The following is a 16,088-nucleotide window of genomic DNA, read 5'->3' on the forward strand; positions in this document are numbered from 1 at the left end:
TGTAGTATGTTCATAGTGTGTCTGTAGGGTGTAGTGTGTCTGTAGTGTGTAGTGTGTCTGTAGTATGTTCATAGTGTGTCTGTAGTACATGCTTGGAAAGTCGATCAGCGCCAAACTAATCCCTTCAAATAATAATAATAATAATAATAATAATCATCACAATCATAATAATCATAAATTCCGAACCAGATTCGGCCACCTGGTAAATGATGGATCATCAGATAAAAGCTTCTGAGACGAACTCCCTGACACGTTGAGTGAGAATGAAAAACCTTCAGATGTTAAATCTGAGTCCGAATAAACTCACGTCTCATGTTTAAAAAAAGAAATATCTATAAATCAAATGGAAATCCTTCACCGGTCGTTAAAATAAACCTTCGAGCGTCTCAAGTTCTCAAACTGCAAAGTGCTGAGTCACAGAACTGATACTTCAAAATAAAAGTGTCTAAGATTCCCGTCACCTCGTCGTCCTCTCACCGGAACGTCATGAGAAAATTACAATTTATCGGTTTGCACCAACATCGCACCTGCTCGTATAAAGACTAAGATTATTCAGCTACACACAGTAAATACACAACACAGAAAACACACTCATACACACACAGAACAGGCTAGATAGTGAAACAGCAGCTCCACAGAGCCCAGTAACAACCCCCCCACCCCACCATCACGTACATTCAAAATCTGTTTTATCAAAAATCCTCTAAAAACCTGCCGAGAGCTAAACAACGTTTCAACAAGCTCCGTCTCAAGCTCCGCCCCTCATCACCGTGGTTACCGTCTGACGAGGGCAGCGTGCTACACGTTTCCTACTCGACGTCCAAGCTCGAGGCCGAACCGGTCGAGAGGAGGGCCGCAGGGCGAAGAGTCCGAGACCCGACATCCGTCTGCAACACGTCAACGATCAACCTCCACGCGAGCGAGACGCTGAAACGCTCCTGGAGAACGAGGACGTTTCAACGTGGACGTGAAAGACGAGGAGAAGAGACTTTGTCCTTCAGCCTCAGAAATGAAAAGGTCTGTTCCTCAGGTCTCTCTCGACTCTGCAGGACGAGCGTCTCCTCTCCAGTGTTTGGACTCTTTTAATTCACTGCCCCACATCAACTTTAGAACTATTATGCAAACTATTAACGCACATGCTACGGACACTAAAAAACAAAAGCACTTCTCAGTGGCTGTGTGCGGAGGTGTGTGAGTGTGTGGTTCAGACATGTGCTGCTTTGGTACAATTGTGGATGGATCCCATTTCGGGTAGTGCTTCAAAACTGTTTCACAAACACAACAGACGGAACATCTGAGGAGACGAGCACGCACACACACACTCACTGTAACGCCTCCGACAGACGAGAACGGACGGAGAGGATTACAAAGCATAAATATTATATATTATGTAGATATTTTTCCATTTACTGACTCCCTGTGAAGATAGAAAACACCGTTAGGAAGAGGAGGAGGTGTCACGTCAGCGCGTCGAGAAAGATCCGCCGGCCCCTCGGTCGGTGCGATTCAGGAAACACGGAGCACCGGTGGACGAGGGTTACACACATGCTCACCTCAGACCCACAGAAAGAAGCCGTAACAGCCCAGAGCCCAAAGACACACACAGTCCCAGTGCCGAGCGCCCCCCCCACCAGGTCGGTCCCGTTCCATCGAGGGCGGTGGGGTCGGCGTGCGTGGAGCGGGCGAGTGCTGGCGTGAGCCGTCAGGCTCTGAAGCCTGGCAGGACGGGGTCGGTGAGTCCTGGTCCGTCAGCAGCCGGCTCACAGCTGGTGCACGATGCTGTCCGTGTGATTGGCTGAGACGGGGCCGTCCGGACGCAGCCGCTGCCACTGGAAGGTTGTGCTGAGCGAGCCGACCTCGTCCTCCTCGTTCTCCTGCTCCTTGGCAAACTCCATAAACACCTGGAGGACAAGGAACCAGAGGAGAAATGTCAGGGCTGACAATTATGAAGCTTAAATAAAGTTGATATAAAACTACTTGATTATTTCAAGTCAAATGTGTTAAAAGCTGTATTTTAATAAACCAGTTACCTGCTCTAAGGTCGACTGGGAGAAGTTGTATTCTTCAAAGTTGAACTTTTGCTTGGCTGAAGAGAAATGACATTGAATGAGTTAGAAGTGTGTGTGTGTGTGTGTGTGTGTGTGTGTGTGTGTGTGTGTGTGTGTGTGTGTGTGTGTGTGTGTGTGTGTGTGTGTGTGTGTTGTGTGTGTGTGTGTGTGTGTGTGTGCAGCAGAGACTCACCGCTCTCTAACTGAGAGAAAGACTTGGCCAGTGATGTGACGTCCTCTGTGGGGATCTTATAAACCATCAGAGTAGCAAAGCTGCACAGGAAGTCAACAGTGTGATTAAAAGGTCTATGCTCAAAAGGGTCCTCACAAAGATACAAGTTCACACACACACGCACACGCACTCGGGTCTCACCTCTCCTGCCGGGCGGCGTGAGGGAAGATCCTGAGAATCTCTTTGTGCAGCAGCGCCACCTGCTGGAGCCCCGTCAGCTCCTCTCGGAGTTTCACCTCCAAACTGTAACCTCGACCATATTTCCCTTTCAGGTGTTGGATGGAGCCGATACATCTGGAAACAAACCAACACCAACAGATTTTCACTTTTCTGAACGTCTCGTCACGTTTCCCCACGAAGCCGCGAGCACCAACCTCAGCTGGCCGGACACCATGATGGCGACGCGGTCACACACGGCCTCGGCCTCCTCCATGTAGTGCGTGGTGAGGATGGCTCCTCGCTGGCGGTTCTTGAAAGCAGCTCGTATGGCTCTCCTGCACAACAGAGACACAACATCTTTACTGGTGCTGAAACTAACCCAGGTCATTACACTGGAAGAGTAAATCAGAGAACTGGTGGATCTCTTGTTAAAATCATCATTTATGTGAATTATAGTATTTTTATTCACTGCATTTCTCATCCTTTGTCAAAGCAAACATTTAAAACACTTAAAACTTATAAATGAATGTTTCCCGTTTGTTCACATTAATATTAATTGAGAAGTAAAACATGAATATTGTGGTTGGGACATTAGAATCTAGAAATACGAAGTAAAGAAGTTCTCATTCTAACGTTAATCTGGTCTCACCACATGCGCTGCTTCGACTTGGGGTCCATCCCCGACGACGGCTCGTCCAGTAAAACGATCTGAGGATTCCCGATCATGCTCAAAGCAAAGCACAACTGGGAACAGGAAACCAGTGAAGGTAAAAACAGGAAGAAAGAAACAGCATTCAATGTGGGTCACTAGAAACAATGGGTTGGTTTCTTGTTTCTTAAAAATCTCTTTCTGTATTGTGTTGTCACAGGTTGGGGGTGAAGGAGTTTCTTCTTCATGAGTGAGGGGAGGATGGAGCAGGAGATGGGGGGGGCAGTGATGAGGACGGAGCTGAGGCTTATGGGAAGATGTGAGTTTAGGTGTCGTACAGTTCCACGCTGTGTTCTCACCTTCCTCTTGAGTCCTGCTGACAGGCTCTTGGCTTGTTTGTTCAAGTGGTCCTTCAGCTCCAGAGCATTCACCACCCTGACAACAACAGTCACACAACAACCGTCAGGAGCTTTAAACTCTGATTCTCAATAAGAAGCGTGTGGAGCTCGTGGATGATCTGGATCTGGATCTGGATCTGGAGGCTGACGTACCTTGATGATCCCCGGCACGTCCTGTCCCCTCAGGCCCTTGACGGCAGCGTAGATCTCCAGGTGCTCCTGCAGAGTGATCCTCGGCCACAGAGGGTTCACCTGGGGACAGTAGCCCACGTGCTCCAGAGGATTGTCCACGGGACGGAACTCAGTGCTGTAGTCCCCCATCAGCACCTGGACACAGGAGAACAGTCCATCAGTTAACCAGTAACTCTGTGACTCAGTATTATGTATAAATACTTCTCCCAGTACTTCCCAGTATCTGTTCTGTACCTGGCCGGCAGTTGGGTCAGTGTCCCCTGACAACATGTGCATGATGGTGCTCTTTCCTGCTCCGTTGGGGCCCAACAGGCCAAGAACCTCCCCTGAAGGAACACAAGTGAAGCAGTAGATGTTCAAGAAGCTTCTCCTGACTTCCACACAACCCCTCTGTGTTGTATACAGCAGATCCCCATGCACACCACCGCTCTACGTGCCACACCAACCTTTTCGAACGCAGAAGGAGACGTTCTTTGTGGCCAACTTCCTGGTCTTGTTGAGAGAAAACCCTTCTCTTCTGCCTTTGTACTGTTTCCTCAGGTTACTCACCACCACAGCTGGTTTCTAAGTACAGACAGAGAAGAGACTCTAAATCAACTCGTCTTCAGTGATTAGTTTAGGATCACTAATGGTTCCTGTTCTCCAGCTCACCATGTAAGAACTATCACACTGTTTTAGTAGATTAATATTGAGACAGAAGAAGAGACACTCACCTCCTCACAGGACTGACAGGTGAGAGCCTCCTTCACTCGGGCCTTCTCCATCTGAACGTCCTCGTCCTCATTCTGACCTTCTTCTGGGTTCTTCTCCACTTTGGGCTTCGACTTGGACGAGATCCTGCGAAGGTTTGAATAAAAACTTCACGTTTCGCTTTTGGACAAACGATTGAGACGTCAAATAACCGGATATTAAAACTTTTCCTGAAAGCATCAGTGTTTAAAAATACTGCGGCTTCCTGTAAGTGGAGCCATGATCTGAAATCTGCTCCTCACCTGCAGTACTGATCATTCTTCATCGTCCTGCCTCCGTGACGGATCTCCAGCCAGCGGAGCAGGAAAAGCAGCAGGATGACCTGGAGATAAGGCTGAGCAACAAAAACACACACAGATTCAAGGCTGAACACACACCTGTGCATTGTGTTATCATGAAATGATTGTAAGTGAAAAACTTACAGCTACAACCGCAATGAGCAGGTTCTTCCACAAGAAGTTCTTCTCGTAGGGAAGAGGAAGGAACGTCGCCTGTAGATGGGGAGAAAATGATTGATTGAATTACAAAAGGGACTGTTGGGCGTGGGCAGAGGTCGGAACTCCTCTGGCTGCTCTTCTAGTTGTATTTGTAAAGGAGATTGTATTTTATATTTCTACTACACATTAAGATAAAAATGACAGAGAAAAACATTTGGTTCTTAAGCTTAAGTTCCACTTTTTTCCACCAGCGCTCTCGAACTCGGACATGTCACAGACAAACAAACCCGTGTAAAGAAGTGAGTATTCTTGCTGTGTTCATACCCTAGTGATGCAGTTGAGGCAGCCCATGAGAGGGTACAGAGGGTTGAAGAAGCACAGGATGTTGTGCAGGTTTCTGGTCAGTTCCAGGTTGCCGTTCACATACGACAACTGAACCAACGAGGCTGATACGACACACACCTGAGGCACAAGTCACCCACTTAGTGATAAAGACAACCGGCATGTGACTCCAGTAATAACACTGGGTTGGTGAGGATAAGAAAATAAAGCTCACTCTGAATATCCACATCAACATATTTTCTATTTTTCATGTCTCACCATCATGGAGATGACAGAGAAGAAATCCCTGTTGCTCTGGACTCGGGCGAAGCCGAAAGAAGACACGTAGGTGAAGAGGATCATGGCCGGACCGAAGCCAACGATACACAGGACCTGGAGAGAGGAGAGGAGACGTGACTCCACAGGAACACGGTTTCTGTGCTGGTGAGCCGGTGTTGGGTGCCACAGTACGAACCACAGCCATGAGGTTGCTGGAGGTGAGCAGGTTTCCAGTGTGGAAGGAGAAGAGGATGATGGTCATGAAGGACAGGATGAGGTAGTAGAAGGGGATGTCCACCGCCGCCTGGCCGCACCAGTACGCTGATGGTACCAGACCAGAGATTCGCAGAGTTGAGCGACACTTGATCTGAAGAGGTGTGAATAAAAGAGGAAACATTCTCCATATTCACACTCACTCAACCAGGAGTAACAGGACAAACACGTTCTATCTGCTCTACAACAGAGGATGGGCCTGACTTGGGGATTGTGCTGAGCCGGCGTCTGCACCAGGAAGAGAAGAACATGTGGAGCTTTAAATCCCGGACTGGACACGGAGTCAACACAGTTCATCTGAAACCAACTCACTTCTGTTCTGTGTTCAACGGACTCAAAACACGCAGCAGTTCTCTGAGCTGCAGTTCATGCTCCAGCAGAGGAGGAGGATTTAAAGTTGTTTTGTGCTACACACTTTGTGATTGGTCATGAAAATTTATTTGCAAATCAAAGTTGAAGATTTATCTTTGTGTCCAAACTGAATCCTCTGATTTGAGTCATTAAATCTTGAATCCTGGTGTGACTGGGCTCTGAGGCACTAACATCTAGCTAACACCATACTAACTGTGAGTCTGTCTGAAGACCTTTGTTACACCTTCTCTCTCACCTCGTGTTTCCTGCTGGGCTACGTCTCGGACTGTTCAGCAATATGCCACAAAAACAATGGTTAAAAGAGCTGAAGCTGACTGACGAATGTTAAAGACTTAAAAAGCTGTGGTAGAACAGAGTGGAGCGTTATCTGACACGTCACTATGTGTCCGAGCTGTGAGGAGCTCTACCAAACAAACCACTGGGGTTAACTGGTTACCTCTCGGTCTCGAGTGTGGTCCATTGCGAAATACGCAGGCATTCCAGCTGCCAGCATTCCCAGTATGATGGCCTCAATGTACACCAGAGCGTAGGACGTGGCATCGGGGATTTGCTGAGGGATGTGACAGGAGGAAAGTTTAATCTCTTCAGGTGACACCGGGAAACAGCAAAGATGAGATTCGTCTCCTAGCTGTTAAATCCTCACATAATCAAACGGCTTGGTCCAGGTTCGGATGGGCCTGGTTCCGTTCAGGCCCCGGAGGAGTGCGTTGCTCAGCACATTGACAGCCATGGGCAAGGAGTGGACTGTGGTGCTGTTGAACGCAACGCTGTATTTGAACCCCTGTTAACAGAAGGAAGATAAGGGGTCAGTGAGAGGGACATGGTGTGGGAGGGGTTAGCCCACCTGTAATATCTGATAAACAGTAAATCCCATCTGTCCAACATTGAAGGGACCTTGTTGGATCCCGTCACGTTGATGGCGGCGCTGTGGGGAGCCGCGGACATGTAGTCACTGTGTTTCATCATTTCCACTTTTATGTTCTGAGACTCCAGGTTGTGGACGAAGTCAGAAATATCAGAGTCTGTTGACAGGAGAAAAATAACACACAGCTCAGTTCACCACAACTAGACTGAGGGGAGTGTATCAGGGTTTACAAGTTTATGTTTTCAGAATACATCATAGACAACCAGCCTCCAAAATATCAGAGATCAGTTTGTTTCCTCCCGGGTCACAAAACAAGTCTGGACTCACCAGAGGAGTTCTGAACCAGGAGGCTGGTGGTGTATCTCCGAGGCAACTGGTTCCTCTTGAGGAGGTAAATGGGAAGAAACTGACGATCTGGTGAGTGGATCTGGATGTTTCCAGTGGCCAGAGACAGGACGAGCACCGCAGCAACAAACACCAGGAACAAGGCCAGACTGCGAAGAGGTGTTGAGAAAGAACAGGATGAAAGGAAGAGACAACAGGTCAAAAACACAGATTCCTCATGATCCTGCAGCAGAGTTTCTCTTAACTGCTACAGACTCTGAATCACTGTCCATTCTCAAACTGGATCTGGCTTTCCTATAGTTTTTGTGACTTAACACTCACGTGTAAATGAAGGCCTTCCTCTCTCTGTGCATGTTGAGCATGTGCAGCCAGGCCACGGTGCTGAACTGCTGCCGCCACAGAGCGTGACCCGACACAACATCCGACTTGTTGTCCGAGAACGTGAGCAGCCGCTGGTCTGTGTCGTCCAGAGAGGCGTTGGTGTCACAGTCGTCCTCGGCCTGCTCCCGATTAAACACACTGTAATCTGGACACATGAAACAAGTACACTGATAAACACTTGTTTTCATACATTTGGGTTTTTCAATGTATTAATATTCATCACTGCTTCTATATACCAGCTTGGTCCACTTCAGCCTCGGCCTCCAGACGAAGGAAAACATCCTCCAGTGTTGTCATGGAAACCCCATAGTTGATGATTCCCAGATTGGGTTGAGAGTCGAGCTCAGAGAACAAACCTATAAAAACACATCAATGGTTACTTGGTGCTGGTTCACTGCTGTGACAGTCAAAGCTGAGATGCAGTATTATTTTTGTACTAATATTTCTATGTAGTGAGATTGGACCTGAAAACGTGTCCATGCTCTCAAAGGGAAGAGTGAAGGTCAACTCTGCTTCATGTTGCTGGGACAACGTCGCCTTGGGAACCTTCTGCTTGACCAATGACGTGATGTTTTCAGCTTCACATCCCTCATTGACAGACATTCTGTGACAGGGGGGAAACAAATATTCATAATTAAAGCTCAAACTAAATAATCTATACATGCTATAAATGATATAATAAACAAAAACATATTTTCACACAACAACAACTTATTTTTCTTATTGCATGATTATAAGAGTATCTGTAAATCGGTTCATCGAAGGGCCATTCAGGTTTCCACCATGCAGAGATACAACAAGCTTCAGCAGGAAGAGCTACATGCCTGAGATGATATCCAACCCCACACTTGATCTTCAGATACATGGAGGAGCCGACACACTTCAGTTGCCCCTGAGAGATCACAGCTTTGCGATCTGGAGAAAAAAGAAACGGCATCTGTGTTGAACCAGAACAACAGGCAGGTGACTGTGGGACTGTGTTGGTTATGGAACAGAAATAGTTCACACCAGCGAGAATGTCTGCCTCGTCCATGTAGTGTGTGCTCAGGACCGTGACTCTGCCAGCTCGCCGGTTCTTCAGCAGCGACCACACCTGGTGTCTGGAGCACGGGTCCATGCCGGCCGTGGGCTCATCCAGGAGCAGGATCTGACATAAAAGAAAAGATCATGAGGCCGACAGCTCAGAATGAACCCAAGCTGATGGAGACAGAGAACTGAGACATGTCCACTTCGAGCTTACGGTACCTTGGGATCTCCGAGGATGGCGATGCCCACAGACAGCTTCCTCTTTTGGCCTCCACTCAGATTCTTGGCCTGAGCAGTCATGATCTTCTCCAAGTCCAGATCCTTCAGAACTTTGTTAACCTGTCAAAGAGAAAGAAATAAACACCAAGGATGAACAACCTGACGTTGAAGACTCATTATTACCAAATAGAAGACAGAGGATCTTCTTTCAGTGAACTGGTCTCCCGTCACTTCACCTCTGCGTCGATGTCGGCAGGTCGGATCCCTTTGATCGCAGCGAATATCCTGAGGTGCTCCTCCACCGTCAGCACGTCAAAGATGATGTTGAACTGGGGGCAGATCCCCACCAGCTGCTTCATTTCGGACCCGTCTGCGATCTCTGCGACCGGGGACCCGTAGATGGTGGCCGAGCCGTTGGTGGGGGGGCAGATACCACACAGGATGTTCATGAGAGTGGACTTTCCAGCCCCGCTGTGTCCCAGTAGAGCCGTTATCTGGCCCTCGTAGATGTCAAACGTCAAACCTGGGGAGGGGATGTAAAGAAGGAGAAAGATGAAATCATAAAATCAATCAAGAAATATAAGCTACTATTACACAGAGAGCAGCTGAACAATATAATGACAGTCCACTGTAGGTGTAGGAAATGGGATCTGATGTAATGAGGTAAATTAGATGGGTCACTATCTAAACCATTTTGCTTATTATAAACAATCGTCACATCAAGGGCTGTGCTGAGCTGGTGAAAAGGAAAGTGTTCTCACCTCTCAGAGCCTCCACCACGTTGTCCTTCTCTTTATACACTTTATGGATGTTATTGATGCTGCCAGACATTGATCAAGCAAAACACAAAGCAGAACTAAGAGTTAGAGTCAATAGAAGCTCTCACGTCACAGGCAGGTCCCACAGGCTCCGTCTTCAGTGAGGAGTCGGGCACCGAACCAACAACATTTCCATCTTTAACTGAGCTCGACACCGTGTCTTGATTAAGGGACTGCATCCTTGGAAAGCTGCATTTGAAAACCGACTGAGTCACAGCGGCGGGACAAGGCCGTCGCACTTCAAGGGCTCCATGAAGCACATCCTCCGTTTCCCAAGCAAACGAAAAATCCAACACGTGGATCCTTCACGACCAAACCTTCCACCCAGATACATAGCACGCTGCTGAAGAAGGACTTTTCAAATCAAACAGCGACCAAAGACAAACCAGAAATCTTCCACAGACTAGACGACAATTCGCAGCCTATCTTTATTATTATTATCATATTATTACGATCGTTACGAAGGTCCCACCTTTGAAGGATGCAGCCCCCGAATTGAGACAGAGCAACAGGTTTCTTCCTTAAAGCCTTAATTTCTCTCATCAGGTGTTAATATGAAAATGTTAATCCTGTGTGTTGTAGATTGTTATTTCAGACAAAGTTTGATAAACCTGGATTACAAATACCCTAAGTAACAATGGTGCTACAAAAAAATCATCTATGACCTTTGACAAAACTGTAGTAACCGTCGAGCTGTGTCACAAGCTGCATTTCTCAGAAGAACTTATTGTAACAGACTGTAAATATAAAATGTCACTTTAAATCCAGCTACGCAGGTTTTTTACCGAATGGCTTCTTTCCCTCTGAACTCAGGTGAAATAGGCTCGACAGCCTCGTCCACACCAGGAGCGCCGTTCACCTCCGCGTCGTAAACCGAGCTCACTTCAACGTAGCGCTTTGTGCGTTTGGACCAATAGGACGGTTTCAGGAAGTACACCAGGGACCTCCTGATTCCATACTCACCTGCATAACAGACACAATGTAAGTATCACACGTGATAATAGTATTCAAACAATGTTAAGATAAAGTGATCCCTCAGGTAAACGGAAGCCCAACAGTATTAAAGTTAACCTAATATTCAATGAATGTGTAGTTACCAGGCAGAACCTGGTCCAGGTAGACAGCCAGCAGAAGATAGAGGATGCAGTCCAGAACCAGCATGACCAGGGGCACGTACAGAGGATGAGGCCCGTTGGTCAAGGATGAAAACACAGCTCCGTCTCCCTGAGCCTCCAGGTAAACCACCTGACATGTGAACACACACACGCACACACGCACACACGCACACATCACACCATGTTGCTTTGTCTTCACACTGCAAACACTTTCTATTAATACATGTCATCAAGAAGCCAATCTAAGAGAAAGTAAAGTTAACATACGATAGGTAGGGAAATAACATCATCAAGCCAGATCCATTTATATTCATGGAGAAATGTCCAAACTAATAAGATATTTTATTGCACAACCTTTACACCAAGAAATCCAGAAATGCAGCGTGGATGTGATGAGTGTTTGTCACCTGTGCGATGCCAATTGAAAAGGCGCTGGGGGAGAGCAGGCAGAGGAGCCACACCAACGGCTGAGGGAAGTCCTTCATCAGCACGGTGAAGAGCGACAGGCAGCCGAACACCACCGTCAGCATGGAGCCCACGGTGCTGGCAAACTTAGGCTTCTTAAATAACGGAGTCAGCATGAAGGAGAAAAAGATCTGTTGGATGGAAGAGAGGATGAGAGGAAAGAAAGAGAGCAGCGAGAGAAACAGGATCGACCCGACTCCTGTCAGTGTTTCACAATCTATGTCTTCAACAGAATGCAGGTAAATCAGCTGCACTTACAGATGATATTCCATAGAGGAAGATGAGGCCGAAAATAACTAAGAAGTCGCTGTTAGGGAACAGCGCCGTGTACGTAGCGATGATGGACATCAGGAAGGACATTGTGGTCACCAGAGCAGCGTACAGGAGGCCCCACGACAGCCTGTTGTACAGCAGCAACACACACGTTCAATCTGATTAGTTTCTGACGCTTGTGCATGAAAACAGAGACTGAATCTCTCCTTTTGTTTTCTTTACCAGAAGGCTGTGTTGTAGAGTCCCATCATGGTCATGGTGTCTTTGAGCCGGTGTTCCTTCTCAGCGGCCACGTTGACGATGAGGAAGGTGACGAAGGGTGTGAAGGCCAGGACCAGGTATATGGAGATGAGGGCGTGGGGGAACTTCTGCACCTCCACAGAACCCGGTTGACCCATCATGACCACCTTCAGCTCCATCTCACTCCCCACGGCCCGCTTCGTCTGCATCTGTAAACAGAAACCAGACGATCATCTGGTGAAACTAAGGAAGGTCAGCGACTAATTATCATTATCAATGGACTGAAGGATATTTTCCATTAAATTATGAATCATTAAATCTAGAAAATGTCAATGAGAAAAAGGATAAAGGAATCAGCAAATGTCTGGTGTCATTGCTTCGTGCACACAGAACCTTTCCCTCTTTGAGGTCCAGCGGGTTAAGAGAACATCTCTTGCATGTCTCACCTGGATGATGGCTGCGTCGATCAGGGACTGGAGGCGGATGAAGCCCGAGTACCAGTAGTTAGCTGCTCTGCAGTTCACTGAGCTGGTGAAACAGTTTGCTAGAAGAGGACAAGCACACACACACACAATGATATGTCAGTAGTTTTCAGCTCTTGCAGTTGTATCTTTCTTTGCATGTTTAAATAAGGTGGTATAATTCAGTGTTTCAATATGTTCCTGTGTTCCATCCCTCAGGAAGAATCAGTATCAGCCAAATGATTTTCCACTGATTAGCAACAGTTCTGTTCGTCTGGCCTTTGGATTCGTGACGTAAGAACAGTCACAGCCTTCCTTATCAAAGGTCTGATTAATTAAGTGCTGCAGAGATTATCTTTCTGGTAGGTTCCCACAACAGGTCAATAAAAAGAGAGTCACAATTTTACCAATAGATTCTGTGTAATCGCTGGGCAGAGGCAGCTGGTTGTACGGGAAGCGCAGTCTGTAAGATGTGGCAGAGCTGTCCATGAACACGACACCAACGTAGCTGGAAGGCTCGTACAGGCTGGCGTTCTCCAGCTCCTCCTCGCTAGCAAACATATCCAGATTATTCTGCAAGACTGAAAACACAAGGAGGAGGATGAACATCACAAACTTCTTCTGTCCTCTAGCCTGATCCATATAGATCGAGTGATTAGAACACAGGGTTGTCTTCTACTGTAGATGTGAACTTTAAGACCAAGATAAATGTCTCAGACACGTACGCATCTGATGGGCCACTTCCTCCATGATGTGGGTGGTGATGTTGGTGATTGGTGTGTAGCCCAGGCCCTTGAAGAAGTGGTCCTCCCGCTCCAGCTCCATGGTGCTGATGCCTCCATAGTAAACGTGAGGATTGAGGGTACTGATGAGTATCAGCAGCCCCAAGAGTAGTAAAGGTAAAATCAATTCCTGTACAGAAAACATAAAATGGACCAGATGATGAGAAACCACACATGATTTGCTGTAATTCGTCACGGTAACACAAATTTGATACTAGGTCAGTATTACATACTGTAAAAAATTGCTTTCTAGTGCAAACTAATGCTCTATTCAGGGGCTAGAACTAACAGATCAGACCTCATAACAAAAAGACAGGAGACATGTTTCTCTCCTTCAACCCATAAACAACAAGCTATAACTTGACCTTAAGCAACTCAGTAAATTGAAGCAATAAACTGGGACTCATTGCCTGGAGGTCTAGATTGTGTTCAGTAAAACAGGACTCAAGACGCCAGTGGTTTGGCTCATCTGGGATTCTGTGTGTGTGCAAAACTAAACTATCCCTTAGTAAACACTCCAAGGCAAATGAGGTGAAACCCACAAAGTGGAGTTTAAAGGACATGTGGTTAAGTAGGGATTCAGTAACCAGTAACAAACATGACGTACAGGAGGTATTATTCAAACCGTAGCTCAGGATAATCCCTGGACTTTGCTACATTATTTTATGGAGGTTTCTCTGTGCTACTCCTCAATCCAACTGTTGATACACAGAGACATTACAAATGCATCAGTGCAACGTGAAACCAAATGAATAATACATGGCCAAGAGAGTGTTTTAAAAAAGGGAAAGAGGAAACATCAATGTTGTTTATTTAATAAAATGGGCATCAAGATTCAATTGTAGTTTGTTTATGCACTGGAGCAGTCACAGGTTTACTGACGCTCAGCAAACACAGACATGACGGCACAAACACACCAAGTGTTTCAACAGTGGGGGAGGTTTCACTGGAATAACCACAGAGAGCTTTCTCAGAGATCTACACAGAATATGGACCGTGCCAGTGTGTGTGTGAGATGCAGAATTATGGTGTATCAGCAGCAAAAGAAACCACAAATCATCAACACGTATGTAGTTGTCAGTTCTAAAAAGTTTAAACTGTCAGAATAATAAAAGTACACACAAATTGTATGTAGTGAAGATATTCAAGTCTGTTCATTTAACCATTTAGATTATCTATATTAAGTTCTCATTTTACAGTTGCACAAACTGTTATCGACACACAAACAAAATGCTTACATGACATCATGTGTGTTACTGCCGCCGATTTCAAACTAATTGTGAAACATAAAGACAACAGTCACACACTGAACAGAGCAGAACAAGCTCTCACACCAGGAAAGGTAAGCACCTGCAGACTCTGTTGTTTGGTCCTCCACTTGATGAGCAGATTCTTGTAGAGAAGACTTCTTGTTTGGTGCCAGACTCCAGCATCTCTTCTATACATGGGCTGCATACTTCCAGCATGCCTCATCTGAATGACGTGCGCACGAGAACTCTGCCTAATGCTGGCCTCCGCTGCAAGTCAAAGACACGCCAGGAGAAATGAAGAACAACTCTGAACAAGCTCAAACAAGTGTGGGTTGAACGACTCATGATTTAGGTTTCTGTTTATCACCTGGTTCAAGCATCTCAACTATTATAGTGTGAGAGGAAACTGAATGTGTTAAAACAAGCTAATTGAATATATCAACCTGGGCTGTGAATGTGACCATTTACTAAAATGTTATAAACAAATACTACTTACAATGCAGATGGAAATATATAATAATATTATTATTCTTTATTATATATTTCCATCTGCATTTGCTTGTTGGCCTGTCAGTCAGCAGCATTACACAGAGAACTACAGGAGGGATTTCCATGAGACTTGGTGGAAGGTTGTGTTTTGGGTCAGTGAAGAACTCATAAAGTGCAGACACAGGTTTTTCTTTCACTTTCTTTAACATTGCAAGACAGTGCGTTTATTTTACATGGATTTCCCCAATTTCCCAAAGAATAATTCATGGATCTATGCTTGTGCACAATTGCAGATAAATGACTGAATTTAAATGGACTGTTGGGCCTTGCTCTCTTCTGAGTGTTGTTCTTGTCATACAGAGTTACAGTTGCTGTCCTATACTGTATGTCCAATAGTATTATAATAACATAAATCCACACACTTCTATCATTGCTTGCATTGTGTCTCTACAGTAATGGGACCCTGGAGAGCTTCATGTAAACACCACAGTAAAAGCAGAACAAGTTCACAGATGAGTATGACTTAGAAAACCCTACTTAGTCAGTTGGATGCACGAGTTCAGTCTCTCCATTTGTATTAATTAACATCCAATAATCTGCATAAACTGGATGTTGACACCTGAACAGCTCGGGAAGGAAACAGGCTGCAGCGTCTCCCATTAAGACCAGTGGAGCAGCCACGAGTTCAGGGCAGCTCCCAGTGATGTGATGCATGTTGCATGTTCGTTGCTTTGTCTCTAGTTAAAAGCGATGCTAACCTAGCTTAGCTGTCAGGTTGTGGCAGGTTGTCACGAACAGAAAGCTGACGCTAGCCGAGGCTAACCTGCTGCGTGCTTTGTGTTCGCCCGGCTCTTTGAATTAAAACCCCTTTGTGTCGCTTTGTTCTGACGTCGGCTCGGAATTAGAAAATGAGTTTTCAGCTGAAAAGTCGCAAAATGAGCCGCAAGGAATCAGAAGAGTTTCTCTGCAGCTAACGCGCTGCCCACTGTCTGCGCATCAGGGATCATGCTAGCAGGCTGCAGCAACATGGGAATACAAACACATGCACAGAGGAAAGCAGATATTTCATGTACTCACGGATGTAAAACATTAAGACATATCCTTCCCGCACGTGCGACTCGTCAGTCTCATCTTCAAATGTCGTTTAAAGTCTCGTAAACCTGCAGCATCGGTTTGTTTCTAGCGTCGCTACTTCCTGCTGTCAAACACAGAGGGTGGCGCTGACCAATCACCGGCCTCCGTTTCTTCT

The 16,088-nt window shown here is 46.2% G+C and overlaps 1 protein-coding gene across 2 annotated transcripts; it reads right to left on the minus strand.

Annotated features, from left to right (window-relative positions):
- Window positions 1-7: 7 nt before the first annotated feature.
- Window positions 8-16,078, minus strand: abca5 (ATP-binding cassette, sub-family A (ABC1), member 5). 2 transcript variants are annotated; one of them, XM_047338253.1, is made up of 38 exons: window positions 15,917-16,078; window positions 14,451-14,617; window positions 13,044-13,230; window positions 12,726-12,899; window positions 12,304-12,401; window positions 11,840-12,066; window positions 11,603-11,744; window positions 11,287-11,475; window positions 10,862-11,009; window positions 10,550-10,727; window positions 9,708-9,766; window positions 9,183-9,469; window positions 8,947-9,066; window positions 8,710-8,848; window positions 8,526-8,616; window positions 8,166-8,305; window positions 7,938-8,057; window positions 7,642-7,846; window positions 7,303-7,469; window positions 7,005-7,132; window positions 6,754-6,891; window positions 6,547-6,660; window positions 5,662-5,832; window positions 5,466-5,579; window positions 5,190-5,327; window positions 4,851-4,919; window positions 4,671-4,762; window positions 4,392-4,515; window positions 4,125-4,242; window positions 3,913-4,004; window positions 3,640-3,813; window positions 3,448-3,525; window positions 3,089-3,183; window positions 2,655-2,774; window positions 2,422-2,574; window positions 2,242-2,321; window positions 2,031-2,086; window positions 8-1,901 (listed from the first exon to the last, which is right to left on the minus strand). In XM_047338253.1, the coding sequence occupies exons 1-38, from the start codon at window positions 15,927-15,929 to the stop codon at window positions 1,761-1,763; spliced, it is 5,046 nt and encodes a 1,681-aa protein (XP_047194209.1). In that variant the 5' UTR covers window positions 15,930-16,078; the 3' UTR covers window positions 8-1,760. The 2 variants fall into 2 exon arrangements, with proteins under 2 accessions (XP_047194209.1, XP_047194208.1); XM_047338252.1 differs by lacking the exons at window positions 8-1,901; window positions 2,031-2,086; window positions 2,242-2,321 and having other exon boundaries at window positions 2,432-2,574; window positions 3,448-3,523.
- Window positions 16,079-16,088: the final 10 nt, after the last annotated feature.

Source organism: Hippoglossus stenolepis, chromosome 21, assembly GCF_022539355.2.
Source record: "Hippoglossus stenolepis isolate QCI-W04-F060 chromosome 21, HSTE1.2, whole genome shotgun sequence".
Classification (NCBI taxonomy): domain Eukaryota; kingdom Metazoa; phylum Chordata; class Actinopteri; order Pleuronectiformes; family Pleuronectidae; genus Hippoglossus; species Hippoglossus stenolepis.